The 20,446-nt window shown below is 40.2% G+C and overlaps 1 protein-coding gene across 1 annotated transcript in view; it reads left to right on the top strand.

Moving 5' to 3' along the window:
• The window catches only part of CILK1 (ciliogenesis associated kinase 1), a 54,718-nt gene extending 34,446 nt beyond the window's left edge, over positions 1-20,272 (top strand). The window contains exons 7-13 of the mRNA XM_077162073.1: positions 1,828-1,995; positions 4,050-4,370; positions 5,938-6,128; positions 6,245-6,393; positions 9,470-9,598; positions 12,073-12,195; positions 16,608-20,272. Coding sequence (XP_077018188.1) covers positions 1,828-1,995; positions 4,050-4,370; positions 5,938-6,128; positions 6,245-6,393; positions 9,470-9,598; positions 12,073-12,195; positions 16,608-16,762 — 1,236 coding nt within the window. The 3' untranslated portion in view covers positions 16,763-20,272. The remainder of the gene's footprint in view (positions 1-1,827; positions 1,996-4,049; positions 4,371-5,937; positions 6,129-6,244; positions 6,394-9,469; positions 9,599-12,072; positions 12,196-16,607) is intronic.
• The last annotated feature ends 174 nt before the right edge of the window (positions 20,273-20,446 follow it).

The following is a 20,446-nucleotide window of genomic DNA, read 5'->3' as shown; positions in this document are numbered from 1 at the left end:
TTGGGCTCCTCAATAGTTTTTCTTCTCCATGTTTCTCTCTCTCTCCTTCTCTCCATCTTCACCCTCCTCACTGCTCTTCCTGCAGCCCTCACACTTGCCAGTCCATCCTCCATGTAGCCTCAGAAGGAGCCTCTCTTCCTACCATATTATACTCTCTTTCATATTTTGTTATCACTGTTGACATCTTATTATAGATTAACTTACTTGATGGTTGTCTGCCTCCGGAGAATAGATACTCCATGAAGGCAGGATTCTGCTCCACTCATCATTTATCCCCCATACCTAGAACAATTTCCGGCACATGTAAGTCTTCAATAAATATTTGTTTTAAGAATAAATGGATAGGGCAGGCAATGGTGGCTCAGTGGCAGAGTTCTCACCTGCCATGCCAGAGACCCGGCTTCGATTCCTGGTGCCTGCCAATGCAAAAAAATAAATAAATAAAAATAAATGGATAAAATGCAAACCTGTTTGTGTCACCATCTGAAATCCAAGCCCTTACCATGGCCTGCAAGGCCTCTGTAGCCTGGCCCTGCCTGTCTTTCCATCCTCATCACCTGCCCCTTCCCCTGCTGTTTAAGCTCACTGTGTCTTATGTACCTCTGTACCTTTGCATGTGCTCTTCCCTTTGCCTGAACTATCTGTCCACTTTGGTCTCCCTGAAGGCTTCCTCACTTGCCACAACTCAGCTCATTTATTACCTTCAGAAAGCTGTCCCTGAGCCTCTTGGGATCCTGGAAGCTCCTCTTCTAGACTCTCATGTTAGACTGTGCATGCTGTGTTCTGTGTCATTTGTATAATAATCTGTGTATATGACTGCTTCCTGAACCATAAGCTCATTCAGGACAAGGATTTGTCCTGTGGTTTCATTTATGTCTGCTTTCCCAAATTTTAGCACCATTGCCGGCACAAAGCAAAACCTCATTTTTTTTTTTTTTGTAATTGTTTAAATGAATCACTAATGCCGCCTCTTCAAGATTTCCAGAGTCTATCGCTAGAATCTCTCCCTGTCCTGAATACCTATACCTCTCTTGTGGTCTTTGTCACTTTTCACTCTGATTATGGCTATTTTTTTAATGTTTTATTTTATCTTTTGGACAATAATATTCTTAAGAGCAGGATTTAAATCAGATTCTTTTTGGATACCTGAAAACACTAAGAACATAGCAAGCAATCAGTAAATATCTAAGTAAACTAACGATCTAAGTGGGATTGCTGTACAATCCCACTTAGCTACTTTACTTTTAAAAAAGGGAAGCAATGTTTGTATAAATATTTTTTCATTTGTTTTTGTATTTTGGGGTGCATGGTCCAGGAATCAAACCCGGGTCTCCCGCATGAAAGGCGAGCATTCTACCACTGCACCACCCATGCACCCTAAAAAAGGGAAGCAAAATATATTTTGAATCATCCAAAAAGGTATATATTAGTATGTAAGTTTTTTGCAAATCTAGTTGACCAGGAACAAGGTGGGTTTTTACAATCTGTTTTCCTCAAGAAATATCTATTAACAGTTTCTTAAAACTTATGTCCCATGGAACACAGGGAAATACCGATTTTCCCCCAAGAGATGGACTATTTTACGTAAAGGTCATAAAGCAAACTGGTGGCAATCCAGTGTCTTTTCCACTGTGTTTCCTGAACCTCATGTTCTTTTCGGTCTCTTCATTCCTATACCCCTTTGCTTTAGCTCACTCAGTGCCGTGGTAGTGAATAAGGGTGTGCTAATGAAATGGTTGCCTTTCCATTATGGACACAAAAGCTAGAATGTAAACTCCTGTCATAGTGATCAGCTGAGCAAGATTTTCTATCTTTTCCCTCTTTCAGACTGACTGGCCTGAGGGTTACCAACTTTCAAGTGCTATGAACTTCCGTTGGCCCCAGTGCGTTCCCAATAATTTGAAGTCTCTGATTCCAAATGCTGGCAGCGAAGCAATTCAGCTCATGAGAGACATGCTCCAGTGGGATCCCAAGAAACGACCAACTGCTAGTCAGGTTTTCTTCCATTTTCTTATGACGTTTGTATCTAACTCTAAATAATGTCTATTAATCTCATGGGAAGTATTTTATTTGGTGTTAGGGATAAAAAGTAGCTTTGAAAACCACTGGTGGTGCTATGTAAGCACCGGTATGCAATGTAAGATATACAAACTTAAAGTAGTTTGAAACTTATAGTATATTAGCTAAAGCCATTAAGATTTAAACAACATAGTAAAACCAGACACATGGAAATAAACAAACAGATGGATCTATCTTTGGAGAATGTTTTCACATTTATCAAATATATGAGAGTTAAGCTTATACAGCACATTCTAGTATGTTTATAAGCCAGTACTGGTTAAGAATTTTAAACTGTTGTGTTGAAAGATCACTAGGTAAAATCGAACTCCTCATTTTACAGATGGCATAGATTGACAGATACGATAGAGCTAGGGTCACAGTAGTTAACATTTGTATAACACTTTGCCATTTGCAGAATGCTTTTATGTGATTTTAACCCCACAAAGACTCCATGAGTTAAGTGTTACTATTTTCACTCTGAGAAAGTTTAAGCAATTTTCCCTGGTCACATGTCTAGTAAAACTAGTACAGAGTGCAATCAACTGCAATTCAATCATGGAAATGACAGGTCTTCTGACTTCATAGCTCATGTTTTCTCAACCCACCCTCCCCTGGGACACTGTGACAGATTTAAAAATGTGTGAAGGAGAGGCGTGGTAGTGATGTGGTCTTCAACCATTCACATGCCTTCTGGAAGCCTCCTTTTACATTAGTCTATCTGACTTCTTAACTTCCTCATGACAGTTACATTGCTCAGAATAATCACAGAAGATGATTTGGCTAAATGAAAGTGAAGTGCGTGTAGGATGTTAGAATTTGTGATAGTGGAGAGATGATAGTTGGAGAGTTAGAAATGAACCCAGAAGTATATAAAAGCAGCTTTCTAAGGTCTCAAAGAAGAAAGAGCCATAATTTGGTGCCTCTAAACTTTGGTTGACTCAAGAGGGTTGGAAAGTGCTCTGAAATGCCCTTCTGTTGAAATTCACAAATAGCATCAGATCAGGAGGGAAGCTTTCTAATGAACCCAGTTTTTAAAGGATATGCACAAGAGATGGAAAGAAAAAGATCCTGTAACAAGGAACCAAAAGAGGAATGCATACTTTTAAGAATAGTTTCAGAAAAGCTAAAAATACTCCCAAATCAGTTGAGACTTGCAAAAATGCCTGGAACCACAGAGAAGACTTTTAATTTAAATTCCTCTTTCCAAGTCCTCTGTCAGAATATCCACATTTTTTGCCTCTGTGTCTACATTTATCATCACATTACAGATCATCATAGATATAAATCATCACAGATATTTATATCATCACAGACATTTATATATATATGTCCCAGAGTTACTGGAGGTTAAATTATGTTCACTGACTGCATTCAAAAGAAGTAGGGCATACTGGGACTATTTCAGAAAGGTTATAAAATGTATGCCTTGGCTATCAGAAAACTTAAATATCCAGAACAACTCACACTTGGAAGGTCAAAGATAGGCAAGGTTTAACTGTATCGTGCATTAACCTCTTGGCATTAATGAGTAAAGGCATCTGCTCCTGCTTATTTTGCACTTGATAACTTCAGAGTCCTCCAGGATCATTATGCTTGGCTCTCTCAGTTTTGTATTAATTTTTTCTCTTTCTATAAAATGAGGAAATGGGCTTAGAAAATAAAATATCATATTTAATATTCCTAGCAAAGAAGTTATAAAACCGGAGTCTGTATGGAGTCAGAGTGCATTCTGGGAGTAGCAAAGGTAATAGCAGCAGAGCTGGCTACCTCATCCAAACAATTTAAAGTGCTGTAGCCAATACATACAGTTTACCATATCTAGACAGGGAAAATCACAGGGGGTCTTACAGATTCAGGATGCTGTTTTAAACTTGTCTGAAACTAAGGAACTGCAGAAACTGGTCTCAGGGACTCTACCCAATGATCCTGGCCATGTTAACCTTCCTGGTCAGACTTTTCTCCTACAACCGACTTTTTTGTCATTCCAGGCGCTTCGATATCCTTATTTCCAGGTTGGACACCCACTGGGTAGCACTGCCCAGAGCCTTCAGGATTCAGGAAAACCACAGAAAGATGTTCTGGAAAAGGCAGGCCTACCTCCCCACATAAAGCCAGTCCCTCCTGCCCAGCCCCCAGCCAAGCCGCACACACGCATTTCCTCGCGACAGCATCAAGCCAGCCAGCCCCCTCAGCACCTCGTGTACCCCTACAAAGCAGAGGCCTCCAGGACAGATCACATGGGCCACCTTCAGGAGGACAAGCCAAGCTTGTTGCTTTTCCCTTCCCTCCACAACAAGAATCCTCAGTCGGTAAGCCTCGGAGATCCACCACTACATCCCGCTTATTCCTCTTCTGTGCCCACTTAGTGCAGGAAACATTTTTTCCCCCCTGTATGTAAGGACTGATTCAAATAGAATTTTCTTTGCATTAACATGGAATTGTGAAATTCCACAGAATCTAAATATCAAGGAATCTAAATTCCAAATCTGCCTCTGCCTCTTAAAAACGGTTAGTCCCGACTCCACTGTCTAACAGCTTGATAACCCTGTGCAAGTTACTTGGTCTCTCTTCTGCTCATCTGGAAATTAGGAATAAGAAGAGTAACTGCCTCACACAATTGTTTTGAAAATTTAAATAGATGATACTTGAAAAGAATTTAGAATAGCACCAGGTACCTAGTTAGCCCGCAATTTTAAGTGTTAGTCATTATTATCAATCCCTATAGACTCGGTTTCCTTATCTGTAAAAGGAAGATCAGATGCATATTTTACTTGGAAGACAGGGTTAAAAGTCATAATACTTACAAAGCTGTTTTGAAAATCATAAAGTGCCATACAGATATTTGTAGAATGTTGTTCATCTTAATGCTGTTCCTATTTTTTTTATTATGGTAACATATATATAAATAGCATAAAATTTGCCATTTTAACCATTTTTTAAGTATACTATTCAGTGGCATTAATTACATTTACAATGCTGTGCAACTATCACCACGGTCCATTACCTGAACTTTTTTATCACTCAAAATAGAAACTCTGTACCCATTAAGCATTAACTCCTCATTCCCCCTATACCAAGCCCCTGGTAACCTCTAATCTACTTTCTGTCTTGATGAATTTGCATATTCTACATATTTCCTATAAATGAAATCATACAATATTTGTCCTTTGCATCTTATTTTGCTTAGCATAATGTTTTCAAGGTTCATCTATGCTGTTGCATGTATCAGAACTTCACTCCTTTTTATGGCTAAATAACATTCCACTGTATGTATTTTGTTTATCCATTCTTTGTTGATGGTCATGTGTGATGTTTCTACCTTTTGGTTTTTGTGAATAATGCTGCTATGAGTAACATATTAGCCACATTCTCTTACCTCTCTATGACAGAATAGATCACATTAATGCCTCAGGGATGAGCCCTGAGTAAGAATCCAGGCATCTTCACAGTATATGAGAAGTATCTTAAATTTCTTTTTTAAAATCCTTGTCTTACCTGTGTCCAATTCCTGGCCCATGCACTTCCCAAACAAGCAAAACAAACGAACAAAACTTCAACAAATGTTACTGCAGTACGGGGATACTCATATGGAAAAAACTGCCATATAGCATACAAAAAAAAAAAAAATCCTTGTCTTATACAACTCAGTGCCCGCATTGGATAAAAATCACTGTAACCTGTGTAGGCTAGGAGGGAGACGAAAGGTCTGGGGATGTGTTTTTCAAGATTCTCCTTTCAGATGAGCAGTGCATACTGGGTATTGAGATGGCTAGTATCCTCCTTTTTGTAGCAGGAAGCTCAGAATAGGGACTTCTCTTGAGTGAGCTCCATTAAAGCCAAGTATTACTTTCTTTTCCCTTTACTTTGTATACACAGAAAATCCTAGCTGGCTTGGAGCACAAAAATGGTGAGATCAAGCCAAAGAGTAGGAGAAGGTGGGGTCTTGTTTCCAGGTCAACAAAGGATTCTGATGATTGGGCTGAGTTGGATGACTTGGATTTCAGTCCATCCCTCACCAGGATTGACCTGAAAAACAAGAAAAGACAGAGCGATGAAACTCTCTGCAGGCAAGTGTTTTCTTCTATCTGTAAACAGACTGAATCTAGGATTTATGACTTTATTTTTACATATCTGGTAATGGTTACCCTCCCACATTGCCCTAAAATATGTCTTCTTGATTCAGATTTGAGAGCATTTTGGACCTGAAGCCCTCTGAGCATGTGGGTGCAGGAACTAGCGCACCCACCCAGACTGCACATCAGAGGCGAGACACGCCAACCTTGAGGTCCGCAGCCAAGCAGCACTACTTGAAGCACTCTCGATACTTGCCTGGTAATATTAATGACTTGCCCTTCCTTTGATTGTTGACAGTAATTTGTTTCCTTGGATTCACATTTAGGAATCACAAAAGATTCTAAGGCAAGTATTTGGTGACATCTTATCAGAACTGATAGGGATTCAAGGATGTGTTTGCTGAAGCCAGGCCTTGCATTTTCTCTCATATAGTTGGAGATAAGAAATTTGGTGTAGGAAACAAAGGTCCAGCTCCCAGAGAAGCAAGAACTGGCAAAAACCAGGCAATGTGACTGAGGCCACCCCAACGAACCAAGGTTCAGAAGAAATTGCCGGTCCTGTGTAGTGTCAGGAAACTGGGACAGAAGCTGAGTTATCATCTGGGCAGTATGACAGGGGTTAAGTATAGAAACTATAGCTTGGTGGGTGCCCATGCCTCTCTCCAGATTCTTTGTATTCCAAGTTTACAGCATTAGCTAATCATTCATTCACAAATTTATTTGCTCAATTGAGCATCTCCCTGTGCTGAGAATGTTGTGGGGAACTAAACAGCCAAGCAGGGCCACCAAGTCGCACAACTCCAGGGGGCTCCATTCATGTCATAGTCTGTGCCAAGTCTTTATATAGCTACCTGACCTCGCCATCATGCAGCTTATATTCTAGCAGTAGGAAAACAAATAGACAGTTATTACAGATTGGGTGATAAGTAGTAAAAGGGGTGTTATAATGAGGGAGGAGGTTCTGCTCTAGATTAAATGGTCAGGAAAGGCCTCTCTGAATAAGTGACTCTCAGCTGCACCCCAAAGAATGAGAAGCAGCCAAATGTGCAGAGAGCTGTGGGAAGAGCACACTGGGTAGAGGAAGTGGCAAGTGCAAAGGTGGGAAAGGGTTTGGATCATGAGCAGAGAAGCAGAGAGACCAGTGTGACCCAAAGATAATAAGAGGAGGGAGATATAGTATAAGATGAGCATGGAGAGATGGGCAGGAGCTGCATTGTTTGGGGTCTATAAACATTTTGGATTTCTTTTTCAGAAGCAATGAGAAGCTCTTGAAGGATTTTTTTTTCTTCTTTTTTTTTGGTGGGGGGGGTGCATGGTTTGAGAATCAAACCTGGGTCTCCTACATGGAAGGTGGGCATTCTAACCATTGAACTACCCCTGCACCCCTCTTTTTTTTCAATATTTTTATTGAGAAATCACAAACATACATTCCATACATGAGATACAATCAGTGTCTCACAATATCATCACATAGTTGTATATTCATCACCGTGATCATTTTTTAGAACATATGCATCACTCCAGAAAAAGAAATAAATAGAGAAAAGAAAAAACTCATACATACTATATACCTTACCCCTCCCTCTCATTGATCACTAATATTTCAATCTACCCAATTTATTTTACCCCTTATCCTCCTATTATTTATATATTTTTTACTCACTTTTTTTTTTTTACTCATCTGTCCGTACTGGATAAAAGGAACATCAGAAAAAAAAGTTAGGTTTTTATATAATCATCTAAGGCTACTGGAATACAGCTCAGTAGTTTCTTGATGGATTTTAATTAGGGGAGTGATGTGCTTTATCATCTATAACATCTGTGTATGGAACGGGCGAGGAGCCAGCAAGCTACAGAGGGTATCCAGGTGACAGGGAGTGGTAGATTGGGCTGGAGGGAAGTCAAGGGGAAAGGTAAGAGGTGGGATTGGAGGCCCTGCTGGGGGATTGAATTCCTTGCCCTCTGGATGGGAATAATACTCCTACCTACTGCTGGACTTTGTCAGGACTGACACTGGGTCTTAACATTAGCCTGGCTGTTATTCTCAGGGTGACCCAGTTGACAGGGCTCAGCAGGGATTCAGGTAGGAGTGGTAGAGACTCAAGAGTGCAGAGACCAAAGGCATGAGGGAGAAGAGAGTAAACCTGGGAGTTGCTTCTGATAAGCTTTAAGGGAGGAAAGAAAAGGATAAAAGATGAATTAAGACTTTCTGTTCTGAAAAACAACAGCAATACCTGATGATAGTGGGGAAGTGAGCAAGCTCTGAGGGAAAATGTAGTGTTCAAGTTAGACTTGTAGTTGAGATGATGGTGCATCAACAAGGCAGCCCCTTCTACAGAGGGGACCTTGGACGTAAGGAACCAGGGTTGGTGAGGGTGATTGGTGCAGGCTGGAGTCATCAGCATCTGATGGCAAAGATGGTCCAAGTCAGGAGAGAGGATGGGCTCTTGGGGACATGCTGTAGAGAGAAGAACAGAGCTATGGGTTGAAAGTGGGTGACAGAGAACTGGGAAAGGGGGTAGGTCCACAAAGGGAAGTGGTCTGCAAAGAGAATGCGAGGAATGCTCAGGAGCATGATGCCCATGGCAATACTGAAGGGTGCCAAGACATAGGACAGACCCATTAGTAGAAGCTTAAAGACCTCCTCAGCCACCATGAGTGAGACATTATGCTAAACTCCATCCTTCCCACTGCCCAAGACAGTATCTTTTCTCTGACATCTATCACATGACACCATCTGTTTCAGTTTACTAAAGCTACTGGAATGCAATACACCAGAAATGGACTTGCTTCTATTAAGGAGATTTATTTAATTACAGAATTATGGTTCCTCACTATCTTTCATCAGCGTTATTCCGTCACATGGAAAGGCACACAGCAATGTCTGCTGGCCTTCCCTCCCAGCTTCTGGGTTCAACAGCTTTCTCCAGATGATTCTTTCCACATCTCCAAACTTCCAGGTCTGTGTTGGTTCTGAGCTGGGCTGTGCTGAGCTGCTGAGCTCTACAGAGCTCTTCTTTTAAGGTTCCAGCTAATTAAATTAAACGTTACTCATTGCAGAAGGCACTCCCCTTGGCCAACCCCATATGTAATCAGCCATAGATGAATTTCACATGCTGGTGATCTAAGTCCACAGCAATTAGAACAACTGGGCACCATCACCTGGCCAAGTTGACCCTTGAACCTAACTACTACACCATCCCGGTCAGTTTTTATCTACAGTGTTACACAACAGGAAGTTTTTGACAAATTGAACTCTATATTAATTTCATCTCTGAAGATTGGTGCAAAAGTAAGTATTTATTTTGCATTTTAAAATCATTTGTTCCCCTTAGGAATAAATATACGAAATGGTATACTCCCGAATCCAGGCAAGGATTTTCTCCCATCTAATCCATGGTCTAGTTCTGGTTTGTCTGGAAAATCTTCAGGGACAGTGTCAGTAATCAGCAAAATAAATTCAGGTGAGTAATGAGTGTTACCTCTTAAAAGGCAAAAAGCAAATTCTCTAGATGTGATGTGATGGATACGGAGAGACATGGGGCAAGCTGTAGAAAGAAGCACGAGGGCCTTTCTGGTCTGAAAACCCAGGCCTCCTTTCTGGCTCTCTTTCTTGGCAGCAGGCCCTGGGGGCTCAGCCAGCTCCCACTGAGGTCTGCCCCCAGTCGCTGGGGAGAAGAGCATGGTCTTCTCTTGCTCAAAGCAAAAACAAAATCGCACGAAGTCTGGCCTGCTGGTTTGCAGTAGCTGGCCACCTGCTGAAGTGGAAATCGAGTTTGGCACCAGCTGCCTTGTTCTGCCTCTTCCCCTCCTTCTGATGACATGAGCACTGAAATCCTTCCACTTGGAAGGTAGACAGCTTAAAATTGTCCCCCTCCACCCCTTTAAAAAACAAAACAAAACGAAAACCTGGTTTATTTAGTTCATGATTCTGCTGGATGGTTCTTTTGGTCTGATCTTGGCTGGGCTTGTGAGTCTGTGGTCCTTTGATGAGTCAGCTAGGTACTGACTGGTGCCTGATGAGGGCCTGCCTTTTTCTCCCAAATGGGTAAATGAATTTCCTAGACCTCCAGGCTGACTAACCCCTGTCTCGGTAGATCACATCATTTTTGCCTCTTGTAGTCCCCACTATGTGCTGCTTCCTCTTCCACATTGCCAAGTGAACATCTGGCCTTCACTTCTCCCTGCTCTTATCCATTGTGTGCTTATTTATTTTAAGGAATACAAAAAAGAAAGAGATAATGTATCAACACCCATTCATATCAACACCCACCACCACCCAGCTTAAGAAACTGAACTTTGCAAATATACATGAAGCCTGATTTGGGTGTTTATTATCCCCATTCATGTTTGTTTGTTTGTTTGTTTTTACTCTACACGAAATACGTAATATGGTTTTACATGTTTTAAAGTTTATATATGTATAATCCTATATCTCCAGTTTACCCATTTTAATAAATACATATGTGTGTGTAGCAATTTTATTCCTATCTATGTATAAATAGAAATATACAGCGCACACATATATACATATATGTAGGTATACACATATATATGACTATACCATGCCATGTTGTATTATTTATGCTATGCCATAACTTAACCCTCTCTTCTTAATGAACAAGTACATTGTTTACAATTTTTGCTGATATAAAATGTGCTGAAATGAACATTGTTGTACCTCTATTGTTCACATGTGTGACAGTTTCTCTGGGTATGAATGACTAGGAGTAAACATTTTAGGTTGAAGAGTATGCTCATCTCCAACTTACAGATAATTCCAAATTGCTCTCCAGCAGGGTATGGGAACTGCACTCCCTTCTTGATGCCACTCGGTACTGTCAAGATTATAAAATTTGTGCTGATCTAATGGGTATAAAACGGTATCTTATTGTGGTGTAAACTTGCATGTCCTGTTTACTAATGAGGTTGAGTGTCTTTTCTTGTGTTTATTGATTATAAGTGTCTTTCCTTCTGTGGCTTATGTTCCAATTCTCTGCCCATTTTGCTTCATATCTTTTTATTCCACAAAAAGGCAAAATGTACCCTAGCTGACAACATAGCTCTTCACACATGCATTCCCGGACCATTTTTCCCATGTGCTTTAAGCAATTACCAAGAACACTCTGAATTATGAAGACATAGAACAATTCTATTCATATTTAATAACTCTTTTCCTAACAGCTATAACTTTCATTTGTCTTATGGCCATTAATTATATTCATCATTATTCTATGTGCACCTTTAAGCCTTAATAATTAAGGTTATCGATATTCATTCATCCAGCCAATATTTTTTGATTACCTACTATATGTCAGACATTCCATTAATCTTCCAGAATTCAAAAGCTGAGTAGTATACTGTTCTTTCCCTTAAAACACTCTTGATATGTAAACAGCATAAAAATGAATTTATTGAATATATTTTAATCATGATTTCTTGGTTATAGACAAGAATATTTAGTGTAGAGTTGTTTGTAATAGCTAAATAATTAAGATAATCTGTGTGCTGATGAATCGGGGAATGGTTAAATAAATTGTGGTGTAGCCATACTCTGGAATTAGTAAATACTGATATGGAAGGATGATATGTGCTATATTATAGAGTGGAAAAAAATCAAATTTCAGAACAGGGTACACTTATTTTTATAAAAAATTTAAGAATACATCAAATCTCTTTTATTTAATCAACCAACTAACCTCCGTTTGATTGTTTTCTGCAGGAGTAGTGCTGTTTTTGGACCCCTAGTCTTTCTGACAGTGTGGCATGGTGGAATGCTTTGCTCAGAATTCGCTACTGTTTTCATCACAGTTTTTTTTTTCTATCTGAAATGGAAAAACCTAATTCTTTATTGCACTGCACTGCTCTCCTTTAACCCTAATTTGTGTCGTGTGTGTACATGTCTTTGTAATAATAAGCTTTTGGTTTTGAAAATCAGTTGGCTCCGGCTCTACAAGCTCTAGTGGACTGACTGGAAACTATATCCCTTCCTTTCTGAAAAAAGAAATTGGTTCTGCTGTGCAGAGGGTACACTTGGCACCTATTCCAGATCCTTCCCCTGGTAAGTTCTATTTCAGATTATTCATGATTCATTCAGCAAATAGTTATAAACAGCTGCTCTATGCCTGCTATGTTGTAGGCCTGGGGTTACATTGATGGATGATACAAAAATCCCTGCCCTGTGGCTCTTGGAATCTAATTATGCATAGGATAACAGGCAGAGAGGAAGCTGCATTAGTATAATATGTATTATGTCAGATGGTCACAGGTGCAAAGGGGAAAATATAAGCAGGCAGGCAGTGGAGAAAGTGGAGGTTGAAGTGTGAAGTGCAGTTTCCACATCTACATAGAGTAGCCAAAGAAGGCTTTACTGCAAAGGACATCGAGTGAAAAGGTCTGTGGGTGGTGGATGAGTGAGCTATACAATGTGGGTAAGAGTTTTCCAGAATCTTAAGTGCATGGCTTTGAGGTAGGACAGGCACCTATTCTAGATCCTTCTCTGGTAAGTTCTATTTTGGATTAATCATGATTCCAGGAATAGCAAGGAGGCCAGAATGCAAGAGTAGCCTGAGTGAGAAAAAGAGGAGTGGGAAGAGGCAATCAGAGAAGTAATAACAAGCCCAGTGGTGTGCAGCCTGCCAGGCAGCATGGATGCTTTGTCATTTACTCTGGATGACATGGGAGCCACTGGAGGTTTCTAAGTAGAGGAGTAAAGTGATCTGACTTCCATCTTAACAGGCTCACTCAAGCAGCTGGTTGTCACTAGACTGAAGGAGAGCAAGATTGGAAACCAACTACCAGGCTGTTGTAATTATCCAGGCAAAAACTAATACTGACTTGGGCCAGGGTAGTAATAGTTGAAGTGGTAAAAAGTTGTTTGCTTCTGGGTATATTTTGAAGGTAGAACCAATTGGATGTGCCAATGATTATTATTAGGAATGAGAAAAAGAATGACACCAATACTTTTGACCTAAAAACTATAGAATGGAGTTATCCTTAACTGCAATTAGGAAGACTATAGGAGAAGCCTGCTGTGGGAGGAAGGTCAGGAGCTTGGTTTTGGACTTGTCTGGTTTGAGATGCCTGTTAGACATCTAAGTGGAAATGTTGGATAAGCACTTGAATTTGTGATTCATGATCTCCGAGGAACAGTCTGGACTGGATAGATATGAATGAGGGAGTCATTAGAATATAGACAGGAGATAGAGCCAGGAGATTGGATGAAAGCACCAAGGAAGTGAGTGTGGGTATAGAAGAGAAAAGGGGGCACCAGAATGTTAAGAGTCTGGGGTGACAAGAAGGAGCCAGCAAAGGAAGGTGTGGCTCTGTGCCCAAACAGAAGGACCCTCCTTTGCCAGGATCGGAGTCAGTTCCTCCTTGGACATAGGAAAGATGGAAGAGCACCTGGTCAGAGATGCAGACAGGTAGGAAGATGTGGTGATGAAAGCATGTGTAACTTTTCTCATTTCTTCTGTTTGCTCAGTGAGGTGGGAAGCACAGCTGCAGGCTGAGTGTGAAGAGGGTAGAATAGGTTTTGGAGGTGTTAAGAAAAGAGGGAAATTATGAAATAGTCATTTGGGAAAGAGGGAGTGAATAATCTATGGAGGTGAGTCTGATTGCCAGGCAGAATTGAAGGCCCACTTCCCATAGGCCCACTTAGTGATCATGAACTCAAAGGGAGACCCATCAGCAAGGCTGTGTGTTTTTCTCCAGCTGTGTTCAGCTATACAGGTGCAGGCAGGAGCAAATAGAGAGTTGGATTTAATTGGAACTGTGGTTCATCCAAGTGAGTTTGCTGAAGTCCGAGAGAAGAGTAAGGAAGTTGAGAGTATATGTAAGGGAGTGATTATAATGCTGGACCCTAGGTAAGGAGGAAAGAGAGACCATGAAGGGGTGAGGGACCAGAGTGAAAGCACCAACAAATTGTGGTTGAAGTTTGGGTGCTAGAGGAAGTGAGCTGGGAGGACAGGATGCCATGGTCAGAAAGGGGGCTGCATGGTAGTGGGACTCCACAGGAAGTACATTTATAGGCAATGACAAGATCCAGGGTATGATCCCTGGAATGAGTGGTAGATAAAGAGGCATGGACAGGGTCATTGGAGTAAGTGTAGTCACAGAGCTAAGAGACCAGAGTTTTAGGAAGACCAGATATGGGGATATTGAAGTCATCAGAATTATGAGCATGAGCAAGGAGCTAAAATCTTTACTCGAGGAATGAAGGGGGTGATCCAGAGATCAGTCATTATCTGCAATAAGGAGAGGACCTGGGTGGTATATCCAATGACATGAGGTCAAAGTTCAGGGGTTTTAGGAGGGAGGAAGCAGTGTCTGGAAGCAACAGTGAGGAGCAGGGAGAGCACCAACTCTACCACCTCCCCATACTGGAATTGAAGGGCTTGGAAGAGAAAGCAGTCACCCCTGGAGAGGGCTGGAGAGGGTGCATGTCTCAAAAGAGTGTCAGGTTTCAATCAGAGCAAGACAAGAGGTTGAGGATGAGGGTGATTTTGCTGAAACTGGCCACGAGTTTCAGGGACACATGGAAGGATTTTCAAGAGATGGGGAGAGGGCTGGGAAAGAGGGTCATAAAAAGGGATAGAAGAGGATGAGGAGTAACCTAGGAGGCCTGGGCCTTTTGCAGTGATAGAGATAAAAGACATGATCAGATTAGGCCCTGAGGGCCCAAGCCAAAGACGGGTGCACAGTTATGCATATTGTGGGGACAGAGGGTTGGAGCTTGCCAGGAACACATTTGACTCTGCCAGGGGAGGTTTTTCATTAATGACATAGCAAATAGGTTATTTATTTACTCAACACATGAAAATATTGACAACAGTCCTAATTGCACCTCGTAGTTATTGGCACCTACCACGTGCCAGACTCTGCATTTAGTGCCCTGTGCACATTGCTGCTTGGAAGGTTTAATTTCATATTTAACCACAGTCAGAAGTCCTGTGCCCCATTTCCTTCTCTGTATGGTGTGGTAGAATCAGTGGATAGACTTCACTGGGATTCACCTTTGCCATTTCTCCTGCACTCTCCCCAACCCCACCCAGGGACCACACAAAGCAAGGAGTGACTTGGAGGGGAGGGCAGAGGAATCTCGATTTCAAAAGTACTGATAATTGTAAGTGGACAGCTAAATTTCTGAGAGGTGAGTTTGGGTCACCTCTCCTGCCTTTCTTGAAGTCTTTAGCAAGGGGAAGTAGTGCTGGTTCCACTGGAGGTGACACAAGATGATGTCAGAGAACCACACCAGAAACTAACTAGAAAGCATCACTCTCTCCAGATACCTTTTGACCTCGCTACATCTAGACAAACCACTAGTCCAGGCAGAGATTTTAAAGATAAACGTCCTGCTTGGGAAAGTGGAGGATTGAAATGGGAAGAGAATGGTTTTTAGTTCAGGCACACCTAGATTCAAGCCCCTATTCATGAGTCAAGATGATGATGCTTCAGCCCCACCAAATGATTGTTGTATGAGAGAGAATAGCAATGACATCAGGCTACCAGTCAATCTAAACTGGTGATCAGAGTTAAAGAAAGGCATGAAAGGGAGGCAGAAGGGGCCTAGAACCGTGATCTGTCACAGTTCACAGTTGCCTGGCAACTGGCTGAGGATGCTGCAGGCCTGATAGCTTGATATCACCTTCTTCACTCTGAACTGTTTACGTATCAGTCAAAATAAAAACCTGAAGACCAAAACCATCCACTTAGGCAAATTCCTATGGCTCCGTTAGAATGGAGTTAAAAGCCCTCATTCTGAATGAAAACATGTCCTAAATTTTCCTCACCAGTTCTGAAGGTGAGATGAAGAAGATACAGGGTGAGTGGAAAAAGATTTTTATCAAGATCCAGGAACCTGTATAAAGAGCTCTGACAAGGAGAAACTTCTCAGGGGTGTTGCTAAAATCCATAGCACAATCAAAAAGAAAGCTGTCCTCCCGATTCACTAATGGCAAAGCTGAGCATTTTGGGGATCAAACCATAAACCATGGGAGATATTCAACTTCCTCACTGATAGATCGATGAAATTCCTTTTCACTGGAAATTGCCTTCCTAATTCTTCCCCCTGATCTCCCATTTGCAGGAATAATATTCCTCTTTGTATTGACAAATTCTGACACTTATATAAGCTGGGTGACCTTAAGCCAAATTGCACAACCCGTCTCCCTGGGCCTCTGTTCCCTCATCTGGGAAGTGGTTTAATGTCTACCTCGCGAGGTTTTGTGAAGATTAGAAAATAGTATACAATCCAGGATACACAATAGCTGTTTAATAAACAATAGTTGTTTTTATTATTGATATAAAAGCAATAGCATACTGACAAATACTAGCTACCATGAGACTTTAGGTTGGAGTCCAAGCATGTCTCTTGAAGTTATAGTCTGGCATTTTTGTCACCATGATGCAATTTCTGCAGTTGACGTGTGTGGGACCAAATCAATCAGGTCAGCCATTCTCTCGCATGGACAGGTTATTCTTCCCTGAAGACTGTGAGACCACATCCTGGGCGACCTTTCTTCCACACCCAGCCTAGAAGCACTCCTGGATTGATGCCACGGCCCCCGGCTGCCCAGCCAGTGCACGGAAGGACGGACTGGGCTTCCAAGTACGCCTCTCGGCGATGACTGCTGTGAGGCCCTTTGCAGGGGAAGCAGGACACTTTCCCTCGGCTGATGCAGTGTGCTCCCTGCAAGAAACAGGAGGATAGTGTAACAATACACGCTTTATAGTTATCTTGTGAACCAAGACATTTCAATATTCTTTTTTAAGGTTTTGTTTTTTTAAATATTGATTTGAATGCAATACCCTTTTTTTGTACAAAATTATTTTATTCTAAAACTGGGTCCCATTATTTTCTTAAATGGCAACATTTTGTATATATGGATTATGTTTTAGCATTTTATACAGTCAACTTTGTAATGAGCTTTTTAAAAATTAATTGATTTTCTTTTGGGGTTCCAGATAATATTTTATACAGATTTTTAAAATGTAATGAAATTCATGCAGTATTGCAACAGGGGTGCAATTTAGGGTTATGTGATAAAGAGTTAAAATACTCAATGTGCGTGGATATTTGTGAAGGGGTTAAATTGTAAATGTGGCGCATTCGGTACTTCAGGCATTCTTAGCACTAGAAGTGATCTGTTTTTCTCAATATCACATCATTGGTTTGATTTTTTGACACCTCTGTGCTGTTCTGAAAGTTCTAGCTATTATGTAACATGCTTTAGGTTTTTTTTTCCCCAGATGAAGGAACTCTTAAGTAAATACTTTTTGAAATTTTTACACACCATTTAAGATGGTAAGAGATGATCCAAATGAAACCAAGATTAATCATACTGTGCCATCACATCCTATTTTCTTCCATTTTTGAAATCAGATTGTAGAAGTACATGCAAAAAAGAAAGCTTTTCAAGTCAAAATCTTCTCAACATAAAGGTTAACACATTCAAGCTCCTTTCCCTGCCAGGATGCATGACCAAAGAGCTTTAAAACAGCAGATTTCTTTATGACGCTATCTGATGGAATTTTGCATTCAGTTCAGTTGAATTTTGCACTCAGTCCTGGTAGGGGCAGACAACGAATAAACTTCTGTCCTAGTTAAATTCTCAGGGCGATCTAAGAAGCAGAAAAGATTTATGGCAGAGGTTCCACTTATCTGGAAATCACAGTTACCCCAAGGCTAGTGTCCAGAGCTTGCCACATTTGGACTCAACCCTTTTGCCATTTCTTTCAACACTGAGAAGAAGAATGCTGTTGACTGGGCAGAGGTGGTTCCGTTGAGAGGAATGTTTACAGCAATTTCTAAAATGACAAAGCCAGTTTGGAGACAGAAACAGCCAAAAGGTTCACCATCATCCATCTCTGTAGAGCTTATTTGCTTCTATTTTTTGCCTTTTAAGGCAAAAAGAAAGATTCCCACCAGTGAATGCAATATAATTTCAACAGTATATTGACTCACCCTCTCCCAGGCCTAAGCCCTAAGCTACTACTCTCTTTTGGGCCGCCGGGTTCCAGGACACAGCCATTTGAACCATATCATCTTACTATTTTATAGGTTTAAAAAATGTTTGAATACTGGCACTTTTGTATGGTTCAACCTAATAAGTTGGTAAGTTATTACTTTGGTGTATTAATAATATATCGTGGTCTGAATTAATTAGCCTCGCTTCCAAAAGGCCCTATTCCAAATTCAGGGAACAATTTATGCTTTGGAGAATCTGGCTCAAAAATATACTTGTTCGATCAGCTGTGATCTCTGGGGGCATGAGAAAAGCACATAAAGGATATGGATTTGATAAGTAATAATTTCTTGTTAACAAACTGGCGGCAAAGCTTAAAAAAATAAATATGTATATGCAAGCACAACTTGAAACTGAATTCATTCATGTATTATATTATCAACTCATTACCTAAAGCAACAGAAAATGTGTTTTCAGGGATGAGCCCTTTACTATGAGGTTAATATTTATTTTCCCTTTTGTATTATGTATAAAAAGTAAGTTTATCTGAAACCTTACTTGGCTTCCTGGAAAGAAGGTTTTAAATTGTAAATACCTGAATACCATAGTCTTGGCACTCTAGCTTATGTGGAGATCACCACAACTTTTTAAATTGAAAAGCCTAGTTACGTGGTTATATACACTACAAAATTGTTTTTCTAATACTTTCTACTAGTAGAAAGTTTGTAGAGCCAACTTCATAAAATATTTTACTTTCTTCTTCCATCTTTTCCTTTGTTTACCAGCAGCCAAACATTTTTATTCATATGAAAATGAAGAGGTGGATATGCAGTTGAGAAAACCTGATGATAAAAAACAAAACAATAAAAAAAAGCTAAATCCTAAGGACTTAGCAAGATCTTGTAAAGTGCTCTTTTTACCCCACGAATGGATAAAGGACAAATAGTGTATGCCAGTTATTACCACACAAGGGAATAGTGAGCACTTTCTAATAAGTGGGAATAAAATGCTATGTGCTGCATATAATTTTAGCGACTATAAATTACATTTATTTGTAAAGCAAGACACCAACAGCAACGATGAGTTTAACTGTACCTGTCTATCACTATACCTCATTTGCAATCAGAAAGCTTTCCAGGACACAGGAAATGGTACACAGGCTTGGCTCTCATTCTGTGCCCACGGGTTTAGTGGCATTGGTGTGCTGAGGATGGAGTTCAGGTGTGGAGTTCAGGTGTGCCTCACAAAGAGCAGGCTCAGCAGGGAAAGCTATGTCAGCATCAAAGCTATTTCTACACATATTCATTTTACAATGAAATTCCATTAAGTACCAAGCCCTCCCTCACTCCTATAGGATAGGATTTTTACATTGGAAGGAATTTTTTTAGGCACTGTTCTTGCCCAAAGGACTATATACAGTCTAATAAAGCTTGCACTATGTTAGCAAAAGTGCATACTATCAAGGGAACATATAAAAATGCAAATACAAGTGACGTTGGAGTTAATGTGCACCATGTTTTCTTAATAGTAGCATTTCCCTACCTTTTAAGCCATTGCTTTGTGCCATTTAGGAGAAGAATTAAAAAACAACAACAACAATGAATGCACGTTATTTGTTACAGCTCAGTGTATGACCAAAAGCAATATGGATATAAGAAAATGTTTGACATACTAATATTTTATATCATTTAAAGCAAACTGTAGCAACTTGTTTGTTTAATATATGTTAACTTTTAGAATGATTTTTACAATATTCAACCAAATGTACTGTACTTTTATATAATTTATTGTGAGAACCTTCTTATGGAAACCATTGAGAAGACAAAGCCAGAGGCAAATATCAGATTAATCTGTATTTTCAGTTTCTTATAGACACTCTGCTATTAGGAATTTAAAATGACCTAAACAAAGTCTTCTGATCTTAGCTATTTTAGTATGGATTGCAGTTTAGTCACCTGATTTGATTTCCAGGGCGTAACTAAGAATATATTTATTTATAAAGCAAATATTCATGATAACTAGAAATAGAAGGGCAGAAAACCACTTAAGTAAGACCCTTCTGGAAAAATATGTTGCTTTTTGAATATTGCATCTTAAGGTGTTTAAAAACATGAATTGAATTTATGTAAGAAAAATTCTCCTGCCCCGAATAAAGTGACAGTTTCAGAAAAATTGGATTGGGTATTCTGTTTTGTTTTTTTGTTGTTCTTCTTCTTCCAACAAAATTTAATGTTAATATTTCCTAATTTCCATGTAATAATTCACTTGGAATTTTGACACAACGTCTCCTTAATGCTTATTTCAGTGTTACTACCAGGAAATTGGAAACACAGTTAAAGCAGCAAT

The sequence above is a fragment of the Tamandua tetradactyla genome, chromosome 5 (assembly GCF_023851605.1).
Source record: "Tamandua tetradactyla isolate mTamTet1 chromosome 5, mTamTet1.pri, whole genome shotgun sequence".
Lineage (NCBI taxonomy): Eukaryota > Metazoa > Chordata > Mammalia > Pilosa > Myrmecophagidae > Tamandua > Tamandua tetradactyla.
The sequence above is the reverse complement of the archived record's forward strand: the minus strand, read 5'-3'. Positions and strand labels throughout refer to the sequence as shown.